Here is an 18,328-nt window from a genome sequence, read left to right as displayed (position 1 = left end):
AAAAATTTTCCAACAATTTTTTTTTTCGCGCTTTTCCATTGACAAGAGAGCAACACGTGAAACGTATTTTCTCCCTCCGACAATACATTTATCTTATGAATTTTTTTTTATTTGGATCGAAGAAATGATATATCTGACCGCGTGACGAAGTACATCGTGTACGTCTCTTCCCGATCGCACCGCGTGTACGAGAAACGAATCGCTTCGAAGTTACCGTGCAATTTCCAGTTCAAGGAATTGAGAGAAAAGTTGCCACGCTGTCTGGGCGTTGAATCAATGAATGTTTCTTTTTTTTTTTTTTGTTTTTGTTTTCTAACACCGAAAGTATAGTCGATCAAACTCGTAAGTGGCTTTGAAGCGATACTTTTCGTTGTCGCACAACGTCTGATCTGAATTGTTTAAGATCGAAAGAACAAAAAAAAAAAAAAAAAACCGTCTTCCGGTTTACGCCGAGGTGTGCCAAGTGTTGCGAATTGAAGTTCTCGAGAAGTAGCCGAGAACATTTTCACCGAGATATGACAATTGATGTATTCGATATCTTCGTTAGTCGTTATATTCCCATATTTGAATTAATTAATTGTTAGAATAGAAAATTCTCTAAATCCTTTTTTTTTTGGCAAAAACTCGATGATGTTGTTCGCGAGAGTTCTAGTCTTGCCGAAACGTGCTGGCAAAACGATGAAACGAATTACTCCGCGCGCGGAGTAATGATCCGGTCGGAAGAAAAAGCGTTTCGTTAATCCTCCGTTATATATATAACAAGTGTTATTCCGTTTTTTTTTACTTCCGAGTGTTTTTTTTTCTCTCTCTCTCTTTCTCTCTCTTTTCGCGCAAAGATGAATTCTAGTCTGAATCTCACGACAACGTTGCCCGTGGCAACGCTCACAGGATACGAGTGCCATTTGGATTCGTTTCATAGCTGGTATAGTCAGTTGCACGGCTGGGCCAGTTTGCTGGTATGCATATTTGGCTCGATTGCCAATTTCCTGAATATCGCGGTGCTGACACGCCGGGAGATGCGATCGCCAACCAATATGATTCTCACCGGCCTGGCTGTGGCCGATCTGCTCGTTATGATCGAGTACATTCCCTACGCGATTCACATGTATCTTTACAAACGATCTCGCAGAGACACCTTCACCTACGGCTGGAGCGTGTTCGTGCTGTTTCACTCGAACTTCGGCCAGGTGTGTCACACGATCTCGATCTGTCTGACGGTGACCTTGGCGATCTGGCGATATATCGCCGTTGCTTATCCGCAGAGAAATCACGAGTGGTGCAGCGACAAGCGCACAATTCTGGTGATTCTCTTCGCTTATATTTGCTGTCCTATATTATGCGTGCCGCTGTACATTACCACCGAAGTGAGACCGCGAGTTGAAATGCTCAACAAGCGGGGGATGAGCGTCAATCTGACCGGAATGACCAATGGCACGATGCTCGAGGGCGCAACCAATACCACCCTGTACTTCGTGAAACTCGTCGAGATGAGTGACCTACTTAAAGATATCAATTTCTGGATCTACAGTGTGGTGATCAAGCTGATACCTTGCGCGGCTTTGACGATGTTGAGCATCAAGCTGGTGATGGTGCTGTTGGAAGCGAAAAAGAGACGAAAGAAGCTAACCACGAAGAACATCGCGATTAAGATGGGCAACGGTAAGGAACACGCCTGCGAGAAACCCAAGAAGAGACGGAAGGGCGCCGATAAGGAACGACAGACTGACAGGACCACAATGATGTTGCTGGCGGTGCTGCTGCTGTTCCTCGTAACCGAAATGCCGCAGGGTATTTTAGGGCTGCTCAGTGTTATTCTCGGAACGAGTTTCTTCAACACGTGCTACGTCATGTTAGGTGAGTCCGACATTAACCAACTAGCGTCAATCTTGTTAAAAGTGCGATAATCAGTCGCGCAATTGTTTGAGAAGACGTACCTAACTTCCAATTCTTGCGAAAATTTGTTGTATCCTTTCCTTCTCGCGTATTATTTCACCGCCTATTTTGATTCAAATTTTAGTTTTTATCTATTATTTTATTTCTATTATTCATCGTTACACAGTTATTATTAAACGCAAACGTGTAATTATAACCGCTTTTTTTTGCTAGGTACATGAAACCTCTGCTCATTATTATATTTTTGGATATTGTATTTTATTATATTCATATTTTTCGAACATTTTGATTTTTGTTCGGGATATTTTATATATAGACGTGTACACACATGAAAATATATTAACTCTAAGTGTTAACATTCGTATGCAATATTTGCCGGTTTTATTGAATATATTTGAACTTCTCACAGTATTATTTCCGTGAATTTTAGCCTTCTCTTTTATATTTATTGTAGTCGTCGAATTTGCAATTCTATCTCGTGCAAATATCTCGTGTTTCTTAATTTAATATTTTAATTTTGGCAGGTGATGATTTTTAAAATTTTATTTATAACGTACAATTATATACCAATATAATTTCCAACTGCGCGCGATAAAATTCTATAATTGCGAAAACAAAAAAAACCATACAATTTTCTATACGGATGAATTTTACAGAATATTACCATCTAAATCGTACGGTCGTCGAATTATATTATATCCTTCTATAAAGAAAGCAATTCTTCTCCCTTTTTCAATATTTTTATACGAGATCTGAAAAAACTCGTTATTTCAGCTTCTTCTTAGATAATCCTCCTCCCTTCGCAAATACATCACCGAATTCGTAATAAAAATATACGTAATTTTCTGAGAAAAAATAGAGAATATAATTTTCTGAGAAAAACTAGATAGCATATGTGCAAGATCATGTATAATCTTATAATAAGATCAGATGGAAAATTTGACGCGATCCGATCACGTATGCGTAATCTTATATTTGATATGTTTTTATTGTTTCTTGGGATGTAACATACGCGAGTGTGTCACAAGACAAATATAAGAGAATGAAGTATTAAATTGCATAAATTAAAAATAGATCTCGATTCGGTCTTTTTATCGCGTGCGGTTGGTTTTGTATTAAAAGCACTGGCAATATTTGTGAACGTTTAATATATTGTTAAATTAATACGTCGCGTATATGTATGCACGTCGATAGATCTAATATTGAATTAGCAAATTACGCTGTGTTTATTTTGTCACAGATACAATATTTAAATATCTATTACCGCGCGATAATAACAAACACGTGGGGAAATTAAATTATCTTGAAAAATAACAATATTATACACAACGCGTTGTATTAATATAATATATTATGCGTCTTTTAATTTTCAATATTCTGAATCCGCAGTAAATTTTTATACAGCTTAACGCGATGAGAAGAACTTCAACAGCACTGCAACAATAAACAATATTCGATCATTGATATATTGTGTGCGATTCGCTTATATGGTATCATATCTAGAATCGCTGTTTGCTCATTGAATCCACGTGCAGAGAGAAAGGGGAATTGTTACTCGTTTGTTATATATTTCTGTGTGTTATTATATGTAACATTAATACTGCATAATGCTACTTAATCCCGAATTATGCACACGTATACGCACACGTGCATATACAACAAAAATATTACATTGATGAAAATGCGCGCTAATGAGCATTGAGTTCTCGAGCGACTCAAAACTGGAGGGAGAAAGAGAAAGAGAGAGACAGACAGAGAGCAATCTAATTTAAAATTTATCACAAAAACTTGAAGAAATGTACGATCCGTAACATTTTTGTTGCCAATTTGACGAAATTGATCTACAAATGTTTATAAAACTGCTGTAAATACATATTGCCGTAAATTCGATATTTACGAGGCAAGCGTATGAACTTCGAACGCATAAAAGTTCGTATTAGAAGTAAGAAAGCAGTCTTAGCGTGAGAAACGACAATTTCTCCGCTTTCTTTCCGACAGTATAAGTATAAAAGAAACTTTATATATGAAGTGTAATCGCACATCAGAAGTAAGTGTTACGGTAATATTTTACGCGCGTAAAAAAATGATTTGTTAATGTCGTTCTTCGCATATTCGTGATGTAATAAAATATGTACGTATAAAAAATTTGTGCGCGCGTATAAAATTAACTCAGATTTAAAAGTGAACGCGACGAATCTTATCTCACCTTTAAACACAGTAATCAAATCTCGATAACTCGAATCTCGATAACTCGAAAACCTCTGTAAGAGACGAAAATTTTGTTCATTCCCTTCCGCTTCGCGGAAAGGAAAAGGGAACTTCGATAAGAGTCGAAACCTCTACAACTCGAAGATTTTAGCTCTTCCCTTGAGATTCGAGTTATCGAAGTTCTACCGTATTTGCTTGTTAATTGTATAAATGTAAAATTAAATTAAATTTTATATTTAAATTACGCGGAACAATTTCCGTAATGGGAGATCACTTTTGTCAGGAAGAATGAGAGACGAGAAAAGCAATATTCTGAATTATATGTAAAAGTCTTTCCGGCGAATGGTCATTTCATAATTGATGCGTTCAATATTGCGAGATATGTCTCGTGTGTAAAACATGAAATCGTGGCAGGAAACACACACTTCGTGTGGAACAAATTATGCATTTCACAGACATCAAATATGATTGCTTTATATGGTTGCCGGCGTTTTCGTTGTTGTGTTCCATCGGTTAACCTGCGCTTTACTCCGCACGTCATACATATCGTTATGAAACGCGAACGTTTTGAAAGCACAACGCGAGAATCTTTTTTTAAAAAACAATATATCAATATATATTGTTCCGTCATTCACAACTTGTTTATCTAAGCTGTATTTTATCGCGTTTTATAATAAAACACAACACATCATAAATTCCTCGCGCAAAATGTTGTATATAATTGAGTATTTTTAATTAATTTATCTCTTTTTAAATTATACACACCGTCGCTCTCTCTTGAATACCAATTTTTATGATTTCGTGCAATTTATATTAGATTTACTATAGAAATGAAAAATAAATTAATTCCTTTGTAAGGAAAATATGTTCTCTTATCGGAATAATTTTCTTATCAAAGAAAAGGGCAAAAAAGCAAAACCATGACATGAGAAAAAAATCAATACTTGCGTACATCACATATGAAATCGTTAAAGAAGGGGAAGTTATATTACACATAGATTGTGATTAAAGTTTTCTCCATTCGCAATCCGCATAAAATACTAAATACGCTCGATTTTCTACTCAAGATCGAAACTAAAGGTATAGATATTGTAGCTTTATTAATATTTCGAATTATTTACACAAAATTCTGCGAATCTCTTAAAATTTGCATACTCCCGCTTTCTTTCTAACGTACATGTTATCTTCCATCAAATATTCTTGTAAATTATTTTCAAACATGACAGAAAAAGAGAAGAGACGTGACATCTCTCTCTCTTGTATCGCGAATAATAGCACATTTTCATTTTCCGCTTTATTGCGCGGTTAAAATTGCTTTCTTTCCAATTTCCCGGACTCAATTATCAGACCATATTCGGTCGCTTTCTGTAAAACAGTTACGTTAGATAAGAAGAGATAAAATGTGACACTTTATTATGATTTACCGTCTCGTATAATTTGCGAATATCTCTTTCTGATCGCGAAAATTTTCTTGTCTTTTTCTAATAATTTATGATGTTTGAGATAGGATCAGTATTTCAATTTTCATCGTACATAAAATACATTTTCTCTCTATACTTTTTTATAAATTTAAAACTTTTATTATTTCTATTTTTTAAGCTGATGATGATTAAAATTACAACCAAAATGTGAGTTTTAAATTTTTGTAATTTCTCCGCGCGATCAATATTTTTTAATTCAATTTCGTTTCTTTTCTGTTACAACAAAAAATTAAATTAATGATGCGAGCGAAAGACAAATCATACTGTCAAGACGTCGGAAAAGCGTGAATCTTTATTAATTTTATCTGAAAGAATAGCTTATATTTAATTTGACTAAGATTTATCGTTTGTTTTGCACACGCTTTTGTATGAAAAATTTATTGTTATCCTCGTGCTTAACAATACCACGCGCGAAATTATTCGAATAATTTCACTCGTTCAAATTTCTGAATTTTGTTTAATTGATATAATTTGATTTTGATCAATTGTACATTCTGCAATAAATATTCGCAAATATGTATATAAAAAAATGTAGAAATTAGAACAATTTGCGAAATGTTTCTCGATACATTGTTGTTTGAAATTGAAAACTAAGCAAATAGAATATTTTTTTGTGTTCTAGAGATTTTGTAATATTTAAAAATATCAAAAAGAGAATATACGACCGTCTGTCGCCCTAGGATTGCGCGTAGTAGTGCAAACGACAGGCAGTTTCAAGGTAGATTTATCTATGTGCGTGCTTTTGATATGCAACTAGTGTCTAGTAGAGTGGCCTCGTTTCATTTGCGTTCCATCTCCGATTGGTATATTCTGATTATCGCGTGTACCTTTACGGAAGTGTGGTCGCCTGTGCAAATGTAATCGCAATGTACGGCAAAAGCAAAGCGCATCACGTGCTGTACACGATTGCACATGATGTCAATGCCGTACGTGAAGTAACGCAAGCTCATTTCCAAGTTTGACCACGGCCAAGAGATAACATACGAATTCTCATCTCGGTGAAAAACAAAGATTGCACGAACAATAAAAACAAACCAACTAAAATGTAAGAAGTCGGTGAAAGAATTTTAGTTTTTTTCTTTTTTTTTCTACATGCGGTTTGTTTTTCCGTCGATTTCCGTTTGTTCTTCGCCGATAATTGTTAACCTGTAGCTGATTAGAAGTTCGTAATTTAATGTAAAAGTTCGTAATCTCATTCGAGAGCGCTCATTCAATTTCCCGACTTCGCCGAAGAAAAGAAACCGAACGAGAAAATTAAATTCGCCGCGATTCGCGTTTTTGCCGTTGTCATTTTTAACTAAAATAAAAAGTCGGGAGTTATACATGTAAACCGTGTAAAAAAAAAAAAAAAAATAAAAAAATAAAAAACAATTTCCGCATAAAACGCAACTGAATTAAACTTTCGCGCCTGGAAGTTCGCTGAAACTAATTCCGCAATGGTGGTTCGTTCAAAATTGTCTTGAGTTTACAATCTAATGAGAGAAAATTCACATAATTGCCAGTTCATTAGCAACAGGAAACATATGTACTTTTCTTTCTCAATGACAAAGCATCGGATTCCTACGTGGTCGAATTCTCGATACGGTGCCAATATTAGATCTCGCAGATATCGGGGGGGGGGGATGCGCAAAGGTTTCACATCACGTATTATTCAACGCCGCCGTGCTGTAAACGCGTAAACAGCTTTACGCGAAAGTGACAGCCGTGTGTGTGTGTGTGTGTGTGTGTATGCTGATATTGACACATTTCGAAAAGAAACTTTGCGCTGCACACGTCAATTTGCACACTATCAACCGAGTGCCGAAAAATCCATTCGGAAGAAGCTCAATGTTAGAAACTCACACACGCGAAGAGTAAGATTATACTGGCGCGCCGCCAATGTACGCAGAAAGCACAGGATATATACGTTATAAATAAACTACTTGCCGGAGGAAATCGGTCCACGCGCGATTTACGCGCGATGAATGATATCATTGATAATACAATTCGAAACGCACATACATCATTAGGTTTTTATACACACGTTTTGTGTAATAACTGCGTTATTGTGTAAAAGGAAAATGTGAAAACTTTGCGATTACGTACATACATATATATATACGGAATATTTATTTACGCGACGCGTAAAACATACAAAATTATATCCGATAAATTTTATTTGCATAAATAACATTGGGCGCGATGGGCGCAATAATAAAACTTGCTTGATATAATTTCAGTCGTTATCGCATTTGTGTCATTTGCCGCTGTTACCTTTCTCGCGCTCTTAATGACCACCGGCCCGTGTGTATCGGAACGCGTAAAGCGCATTACGCGCGACTGTTCGTATCGCATCGAATGTGATGATACTTTAGTTCCCGTTAAAACGACATCAACGCGAACGGTTTGCGTTTTGCAATGAGAGCGTGACGATATGACGGTAAAGTTCTTTACCCAGAGACTGCACTTTGCGTCAACAAACCGCGTAATTTAAGAACAACAAACGCTTATATCTCGCGCTTGGAACAACAAATGTGAATGGCTTCGTCGACGATTCCGAGCGAAATGCTAAACGGCGCTTGATAGCGCATATAGTGTGGTTTTTTTATACACAACTTTCGTTGAAATTACGAAGGAGAAGGAGTTTGATTGTACCGTAGATAATTAATAATGCGAAATTGAACGAAGTAATATTGAGAAAAAAAACCTCTCTCTCTAAGATAACCCAATTCGCTGATGTACACTTTATTTTTCAATTTTTTTAGTGTGTAAAGTGACACACATATGTGTCTGTATAATTAATAATAATATAATATTATTATATAATTTTATATTTTTATTAACTTCTATCTATTTCCCGCGAGCGCGTATGTACAATCTATATACCTGATCACAAATTTACGCGCAACGTGTCTGATACTGTGCGCGGGATAAAATATGCAACGGAAGTTACACAACAACTCTTCCTGAGTAAATGCTCTTGGTAATGAGAGTAGGCTGTGAATAATTTGAGGACAGGATAACGAGGGCAACGGGGGGATAAGTTGGACTCCGACAAGAAGGCGCAAAAGCTATACCGATTCCGACCGACTGTAAACGCAACATCACGTCGCGCGTTATATCTCAGCACGCTACTGGGAATAAACGAGTGTACGAGACGCGGCGCATAAGGGATGGACTCTCACAAAGGAGAAGTGTTCCCCTCGTGAATAATAAATATGTTTCTCGTCGATGAAATAAACAGTTTGCTTGACAAAATTGTGCGAGCAAGAAGAACCATAACGGCAGTCAGATCAACCTACACGATGTGACTGTTGTGTGGTGCGTGTGTGGGTGTTGTATACGCGGTGTGCTCGCGTATAAAAATATACACATCGCGCGCGTTTCCCCACACGTATATTTAGATCCGTTGATATAATTGACCTGACGATGTGTGAAATAATTTAATCCGTTACGTGTTTTCTCACACTGGTGTTCTCCACCCCGGCCTTTGTTTTTTTTTTTTTTTTTTATCTCGGAAAAATACGTAGAAAGTAACTCGTTGTATTAAAGAAATGAATTTTGCGCTTTTTTTTTAAGTATATTGGCTAATGATATTGTTATATTACACACAGTAAGGGAACAAAGAATCTCTTTTTTATGTAGAAGAGAAAATGTCGCTTCTTTAGCCAGCAATTATACAAGTTACGTGATTGTTGCAGTCTTATGAAATTATTCTCGCAAAGTGATAATAATATAAACACGAAATTTTTCTTCCGCTTTTTCTTGGTTTTTTTTTCTTTTTTTTTTTTTTTTTTTTTTTTTTTTTTTTTTTTTTTTTTTTTTTTGTACCCGTGAAATGACTCTAAGACGAATTCGCCGGTAGTGCGATGAGCAATTTCATTTAACTGTGTTCTCCGTGCAAAACGGAGAAGTTAATTAAGAGAACTTTTCTCTCAAGAAGAGTTCATCCGCAAGAATCTGCTATGTATTTTTACTCGCGATATAAATAGATGCCGATTAATTAAACTGAGATACGATTATATCATTCCGCAAAAGTTTTGCACAAAGTTTTGTAACTTTTTTGTGCAACAAAAGAATTGATATTATTATTACCAAAGATAACACGTAACGAATGAATGATAACTTTGTTACAACGTTAAGTGTAGTGTAACTGTAAAAATATCAAATTGCAGCATTGATAATAAACATTGAATTTTTGTGCGAAGAAAAAATATTTGTGTGTCGAAATTAAATTAAATTATCAAAATTAGATTCTGATCTAACGAACAATCCCAAACACATACATTTGTATGTGTCGAGATAATAGAGGTGTTCTTTTTGTTTCATGTAACAATATCGTGTAAATTGCCGGTGGATTGACCGTGCTTTTTGTCGCACGTGTGTGTGTGTGAGAGTAAATTTACATGAACCATATTTTTTTCACGTGCGGCATATGCATACACTTCTTTATTTTGTGTTTTTTTTTTTTTTTTTTTTATTTACTTTTAAATGGATGGAACGTAATCGGATTACGATGAATGGTTTGCCAGATAGAGAGCCTACATGATTCACACATGCATGTTATGCTCCAAAAGTTAATCTATATTGAAAAAATACCTTAATGAAAATTACTGCAAAAATAGATTTAATATAACAATACATATATATTAAAATAAGCGCGACATTTATAATATTGAATATATATTAAAAAAAAAATATATATATATATATATATATATATATAGCGTTGTATATAAATATAAATATATTTAGCGCGGTGTTTGCTACATTTAATGCACCGTTCGAAAAATGCGTTCGAAATATATTTTATCTTTGTGTGTTTTTTTTTTTAATAATTTGCCATATCTCGCGTATTAAAAATTTTAAACGTCATAAAAATGTACAACTGCGTAATGTTTCTGTACTGCGAATTACATAAGAGATGCGCTCGTCACTGAAAGCATTAAATACATCGTTTTCTTTGAAAACATGTCAATTTTCAACAAAAATGATTGATCGTCTTCAAAACCTATAGAATCGTTGAGTTACATGGATTTTGTTTCTTCAGTCAAAGCATTTGTAATAAAAAAAAGATAAAAAAAAAAACAATATAAAATAATATAATCTCCATTTTGTATGCTTATGGCATGTTTTACACGAAACTATATTATTCCAACTATTTCCTATTAACGTCGCGTACGCACACATTATCACACTTTAATCAAATATTCCGAATACCAAATATTGTTTTTTTAACTTACGCTCACATGAAAAATCCTTCTTTTTACAACAAAAAGACATGTTCTAATGTTTTTTTAATCGCTTTTCAATCTAAAAAAAAAAACAATATAATCTGGCGATATGATTAAACATACTTTTATATCATGTGCACAATCGTGTATAGTGATAAAAAAATATTAAAATAGATGTGACCTACTTTTCTTTCAAAAGCTTAACACAACAACAAATGTCCTCTATAAGAAAAAAATTTCTTATTGAACTTTAAAAAGATATAGGTCGCCTAATGTAATCTTGTCTCTAGTATCTGTTTTGAGAAAGCTTATAAAATTCGTATGTATTGAAAGAAACTTGTTTTGTCGATCTCCATACAAAATCATTGAATCAAAAACTTTTCAAAACTTTGTTTATACTCGGTCTCGAGTTTATTATACAATATTCTCGCGAAACTGAAAGTGTTTTTTAAATTTCAATATCGCAACTAATTTGCGATATTGGAATTTAAAAAAAAAATATATATATATATATAAAATTGAAAAATGCTTTGCTCTAAAAAAAAATTTTAGATGTAAAATTGTGCGCATACATTTTCGGCGCAAAAATATTTCAAACGTTTAAAATATACAATTTCGTTTCGGTCGAATCAAGATAAAAAACCATCTTTTAAGTTTATCCATGTCGCACACATGTCGTTGTTGTTCGATAAAATAGTTTAGAAAAATACGCCACTTTGGATTCACAGTTTTTCGCACACCTTCTGTATTTTCGTAATACCGCGTAATGCTCGTAAGAGCGAACAGAAAATTCAAGAAAATCGTGTGTGTGAGCGGCGCATGTATATGCGCTCGTGCGGCAACATTTAACAAACGGCTATACGACGAATTTGCTATGTAACAAGACGATAAACGTGATGCTGGACGTTACGCTCAAAGTATCGCAGTTCAAAGCACGCGAGTTGAACCTGGACAAAAATACACCGAAGACGGACGCGAAGAGAGAAAAAGAGTAATTTATTTTTCCAGCTCAGTTGATCGAAATCGAAAGAGAAAAACCGAAATGTTCTTTTTTTTCTGATCGCGAGAAGGAGAATACCTTAATAGATTTAACAAAGCTTGATAGAACAATCTCAGTAGGGGATCTATTCTTGATCTTTGTTCTTACGATTCTACCACACTGATTAAGGATCACTTGAGACGCGTTTTCCGAGTGCTTCTTATTGACGAAGGGAGAGAAAACTCGTACAGTCTTTTTTGTTCACGAATCGTACGGAACGATCGTTTGAAGCTGTAAGACTCTTGTCAGATCTTGATTAGAAGAAGCACACCATAAAGCACGTAATGGTTTATACCATTAAAAATGACACGTAATTTTGAAATTTCTCGGAATTCCCTTAAGAAACTTTATAAATTTAATTTTTCAACAAAAAAAAGTGTAATATTATTTTATATAATGATTTCACCCCGGTAAAAAATTTTTTATACATGCTTATACACAAATTAAAATAATTATATCTAATTATGCAAATTTATACGCCGAATATGTCCATACAATTTTATTTTTGGCCATACAATTTTATATATTTTTTTTTACACGGAGAATTTCTTTTTTAAGAGAATGGCTTCAGAGATATTCCGTATCAAATTACAAAATAACTCTATTAGTATTATGTTAGATACAAAAAATTATATAAAACTATATTTTTACTATATTTTTAAAAAAGTTTTGATATATAATCATATATATATATATACTTATACACAAATTAAAATTATTATATCTAATTATGCAAATTTATATACCGAATATGTCCGTACAATTTTATACGTGAAAAATTTTTTACCGGGAGGATAAAGAAAGAAACCAAAACGTCACAAACACACACGTTGCATTTTACCTATTGTATTTATCCATTGTCCACAAAATATCGTAAGAGATCGCGAATCGAGACTTTACTTGTTTTTCAATATAAAAAAAAAGAATAATCATCTCGAGGATGTCGAAGAAGAATATATCGGCAAACACTCGAAAAATATCATCGCACAAATATCGCACCGGTGTGTCACATATATCTTTTTCTATTTCCGCGCCCTTGAAACTTCTCTCTGAGAAACTTTCCTTCCGCGAAGAATCGTCCCTTCCTCGGGATATTTACTTGAACGTTCGATACGGAGGGGATGCGTGACACTTATCACACGCGGAAACCGAAACGAAACGGCCGGAACACACAAAGAGCGGTTACAGATATATATTGCAAGTGCAGATCTTCTGTTCGAGCTGTGCGTTTGTATTTCATTCATCTTCTATTATTCGTGCCTCACTACGATTCCTCATTATACTGCAATAACAAGAGCTTTTTGCAAGATAAACACCGATGTTGCGTACACATCACGTCGTGCGTACAGCATCCGCAAACAATGGTGTGTGGATGGCGACGTAACAGCAATCATAAAACCAGACACGTAGCAGAGAGAAATTTAATCACACACGAAGCGCAACTGTTATAACCTTACTAAATTATTGCCCTATACACTCAGTCACTTTTTTTTATTGGCTTCTCTTTAAAAAAAATTCCGATACGCGACACGGGGGTACGATCCCTCAAAGAATCTGTTGTTGCGTAACAACGCGACACGACGGTTAGATTTTTACATACGTATGTACATACAAAAAAACTCGATAAAATGCGCGTGCGTGTATTCCTTTTTTTTGTACGCATTATCCTTATGCAAGCTGTATATTGTATATGTATGCACATATATGTATATATAGTGCGTATTAAGAAAATACGGAAGAGAGCAGATAAGTCTATTGTATACCTATAAAAACGGAAAAATAAGAAATATAAACTTTGCGCGTTCGTTATAAGTTATATTTAAATGTAAATCTGAAAATCACCATGAAAAACCACTCGGAAGAAAATACTTCGACGTTCTCTTCATCAAAGAAGAGCGACATCGCAAAACCCTCCGTTATTACTTCCTCTGACAACCGTAAAAGGTCGCGTTAAATGTCGCGCGAAACGCAAATGTAAGGTAAGCGACGCGACAACTTGTTGGAAAATTCGTATAATGCGCGGGTCGCGCGTAAAACAAGTTTATATTATAAGTAATTAATTAATGCAAAATGTCGTCGTGATGCCGTGTGGCGTGTGGAAAAATTGGTAAAAGAAATATTCGCGCGTTTTTTTTTTTTTTTTTTGCATTCTCGAAACGCGCGCGGAAATCGCGACGTTGTTTGAACGGAACGGTTTTGCTCGCCAAGAAAAATGGTCGATTTGCCGAGCAATGTCGCAAGTAACGGCCCGTATCACGTACGTACGAAGAACAAACGCAGACAGAACGATTTCAGCGTCACAAATCTCGAATTGCATCCACGTCAATTCGGTTAACTCGACACAGACAACATTTGAAAACGCGAAAACTCTTTTCTTGTTGGAAATATTCATATTTCTTTTTTTTTTTTTTTTTTTTAATTTTTACTTATTAAAACCAAATCGCGCGAGTTCGGATTTAATCAACTTGATCGAAAATCGGTAAAAATGTTTGCACAATAGAGAGAGGATTTTGTAATAATTTTACATATTGAAGTGTCTTTCTGTTAAAAACCGTATAATGACAGTTTCAATTATCTATTTAAGCAAAAAACATTCTGAAATTTCAAAGAGATAGGTTACACGCGCAATGTATGCGCGACACGAAGTTAAATTTTAAATTTAAAATGCTGGAATGTTACATCTCGCTATACATATTGTTATTATATATCGGGATAACACCGGCTTCGAAAGATTAAGCCTAATTTAAGTTTCAATTTTCAAAGTTCGTGTAAAAATCGAGTTTAAACAAACGCTTGTAATAATGTTCGTGATGTTACCGATAAAATAACACGACGAAAATAACACATATACGTTTTGAAATTGTAATAATCATACATATTGTAAACGATTGAAATCTGCGTGTGTACACATGTGTTTGTAACATCACTTATTTCACGAATCAAAAATATCTCTGGTGAACAATATCAAGCGCGGTAAAATATCGCAAAGTATCTAAAGCAGTTTATTATTAATTCAAAAGATTATTTATATATTTAGCGGAAGACAATTCGCGTTAAAATTGTATATAATTTTATCCAACCGACGGAAAAATGTCGGGACGCGCGCGGCATGGCACGTGAAAACTTTCGTTCAATCTTGAAAACGTGCGAGGACTCGCGCTCGCTGAGGTGCATGTGTCTCTTCTCACGTATGAAGTGTTATAAAATACGTCGCTATATTTATGACATTCCGACGTCACGGAGATTTGTCACCCGAAAAACTCACGTTCCGCATCCGACCGCGAAGATTCGTTCGCGCACACTGATTTTTTTTCAAGTCACGCCGCGGGACTTGAAGTATTGTTGTGCTCGAGAAAATAAAGCGGACCGCAATCTCTTTAAAATTGGATAAGAATGAGAATGGAAAACAAAGACGGAATAAGGAAGTATCGAAATAAAACGCGGAAATAAGTATTTCCGTGAGCTTTTCTCATGAAGAAAAATTGTAGAAAACGGACTTTAGCCAAGGTGTCCGTCTAGGATAAAACTTCTTCAACCTCGGGCTTTAGAGCTTTTCGAAATGTAGTGCGAATATGCGTTTGAATGTAAAAGAAGAATTCTTGAAAAAGATGTTGATCCTAATCCAATTTACTCTCAATTATCGCTACTAAAGAAAAAAACTTTCTCGCTTTTTTATGTAACGAAATTAAAATTCTCCCACGCGAATATAGATACGTGCTAAACTAAAACTACTTTTAGCTGTCGGTGAAAAGAAAAATTTTGAAAAGAGCGTTTTAAGTTTTTTGCATAAACGAAACGTTTCTTCTTGAGAAAATTTTGCTTCTTTACAAGTCAACAAGAAATTTACGCTCTAGATATCAGAAACGCTTCTCCAAAAATTCATTTGAAAGATTATTTCTGAGTTTTGATGGAAACGTTGCTGAAATATACGTTATTTACGTTTTGTTTTTTTTTTTTTTGTTTTTGATATAATTCGAAACTTTTGCTAATCAAGTTTTTGTTTTTTGTTTTGTTCGTTTGTCGACAGGCGACGTAATAGATATCCTGACGCTTATAAACTCGGCCATCAACTTCATTCTCTACTGTGCCATGAGCCGACAATTCCGCACGACCTTCAATCAGCTGTTCTGCAAACGGTGGCGGCTGATCGACAGGTGGATACCGGTGCCGCACCAATCGATGGAGAACAACGGACACACCGGGACCAATCACACGGTGACTCAAGTTACCCAGGTTTAGCGTCGAAGAAACCAACGGACGTTTTGCTATCCGGTTTAAAAAGAGAGACTGGCTGATTAGAGCCTTCTTTCAAGACGCGCGTACTACAAGTCCGAGGATTGTTGAAGAGGACGGGACCTTTCTCTCCGTGACTCTCCGTTCGCCAAGCTTTGCGCAAACACAACACAAGCGGACACAAGGAAAGAAGAAAGCTAGAAAGAAAAAGAAAGAGAAGAGAGAGAAGAGATGAAATTTATTTGCTCGCTACTGCCACCGGTCCTAATTGCGCCGTCGTTGCGAACTTTACAACGCTCCGGGCGTTTTCAAGCGCTACCGACCGCGTTCCGGACATGCCACACGTCGGATGTGTAACAAATATTTGTTTAAGTTGGCTGGCGATACTTGCTGTACATTCTTCTTCCGCAACATGTTTCTTTTTAATTTTGTTCGTTACTTACTTACAATCGCAAAATCAATCAGCGGGGGCGTTTGGCATATTGTGACGTAAGATTGATTCACACACAAAATGTTTCCAATAGATACGTGTTTAAAAGTCAGTAACTCTAATTTTGCGATGCGGATTACGCTTGAATGCGAAAAAAAATATTTTTCAATCAAAAAGTTACACACTTCTATTGTTTTGTTAACGGTGGCACACACTCAAAGAAGAATGTAAATAATAAAACAACGAAGAAAATGAATAACAATAAATAATAGCAAAAATAAAGTGACAACAGAGATGTACACGCACACATATGCGTATTATACTTTTTCTTTGCAGGCAGCTGGTCTGCTCTCTGCGTGTATCTTTTAATATATTGTACTTTGAAATAAGAGTTGTAAAGTTTGTCAAAAACAAATTGTCGTCAAGTATAATTTAAATGAGAGAAACTCAGAAGAAAAGAAAAATCTCTGCAAAAAAAAATATACTCCGCATAGACGTTATTATTTTAGAGTTTCAGCTTTGAACTCTAGTAGTAATTGTTATGTTGGTAGTACAATGAATTTTTATTTGCGTTATGTTCAAACTTTTGATTTAAAAATCCAACTTGAAAACTTTGACGTTGCGCGTTTTCTCTAATTAAGTTTATTTTACGGTATGAGAATTGCGGCCTGAAAAACGCTTTAAACATGCGTCGCGTTTCGTTAAGTAAATTATCAATATTAACAGTTATATATATATATGTATATATAATATTAACAATTTAATATTAACTTAATACTACGCGGCTTAATGAAAACGTAACAAAGCGCGTCTATTAAACTGAGCCTTTAATGCCTCCAACATTTGCAGGTTATTACAATGCCTTATTTTCTCCGGTAAGAACACGGGATTTTCAACAACAGAAAATCTATGGAGCTTGGTTTATATGTTGTAAACAGTTACTGAAAAATGAGAAGCGACGTGCTTTTTTTTTTTTTTTCAGAAAGTGCAACAGCAAAATGTTCGTGTACTTTTAGATTTTTCTAACGTACATTTTGCTATGCAACACGATCGAAGTTCGAAACATAGTGTCATCCACTTTGTTATTGGAAACTTAAAAGACTTTTCTATATAAAATGTCCGCGCTTCTAGGAGGTGCCGAATTATTAAAACTTCGCGCAAAGAGTGCGCGAATAAAATTATTTATCTCTCATTATTTTTTTAAATTATAATTCTTTTATTTAACGGACATGTGTTTTGATTATATAAATAATATCATATAAAACAGCGCGCGCGTTAAGTCTGAAGCTTGCAGTTTTAATGACACGCGGAAGCAAACGTTTAGCAAAATATATTTTATATTTACATATTTTCGCGCGCGCACGCGCGCAAATAAGTTTTTTTATTTTTAATTTTGTTCACCGAGCGAAATCTCGCAGTTAAAATTTTATTACAATATTAATTTTCTTCAATTACGAAGTTGTATATATCGTGTACTAGAAAATCATATGTATATATGTTCGGTAGTAATTAACGCAAAATAACAAAATTAATTTCACGTGTAAATCGGATGTAGGATTGGCAAATTGGTTGAGAAAATCGAATAATTAAATACACGCCCTAATTAAGTTAGCAATGATAAAGTTGGCACAATGTTTTTCCGCATATCACAGATAGACGAGCGACTGTCATGGAATTATTCGAAATGCGAATGCACGAAAGTGCGCGCAGTGATTAACATAATTAACGATGAAAATGTGAGATGTAGAATTTCCGCTCGACCAAAGGACAGTCCGGCTTTACGATCCATGCATTTTATGCAGTTACGTATTCCAAACAAAAAAATCTTCCC

The 18,328-nt window shown here is 35.0% G+C and overlaps 1 protein-coding gene across 1 annotated transcript; it reads left to right on the top strand.

Moving 5' to 3' along the window:
• The first annotated feature begins 409 nt into the window (after positions 1-409).
• LOC109856828 (sex peptide receptor-like) lies at positions 410-17,860 on the top strand. The gene is made up of 2 exons (XM_020432520.1): positions 410-1,854; positions 15,862-17,860. The coding sequence occupies exons 1-2, from the start codon at positions 837-839 to the stop codon at positions 16,071-16,073; spliced, it is 1,230 nt and encodes a 409-aa protein (XP_020288109.1). The 5' UTR covers positions 410-836; the 3' UTR covers positions 16,074-17,860.
• Positions 17,861-18,328: the final 468 nt, after the last annotated feature.

Source organism: Pseudomyrmex gracilis, unplaced genomic scaffold, assembly GCF_002006095.1.
Source record: "Pseudomyrmex gracilis isolate BER0280 unplaced genomic scaffold, ASM200609v1 scaffold_136, whole genome shotgun sequence".
Lineage (NCBI taxonomy): Eukaryota > Metazoa > Arthropoda > Insecta > Hymenoptera > Formicidae > Pseudomyrmex > Pseudomyrmex gracilis.
Note: the sequence above shows the minus strand (reverse complement) of the source record. Positions and strands in the feature narration are given on the sequence as shown.

What these genes read in the sequence shown, in the direction of transcription:
- LOC109856828 (XM_020432520.1), top strand. Translation starts at nt 837, where the DNA reads ATGAATTCTAGTCTGAATCTCACGACAACGTTGCCCGTGGCAACGCTC. An exon ending in CACGTGCTACGTCATGTTAG is followed by an intron (nt 1,855 to 15,861) that starts GTGAGTCCGACA and finishes GTTTGTCGACAG; the next exon opens with GCGACGTAATAGATATCCTG.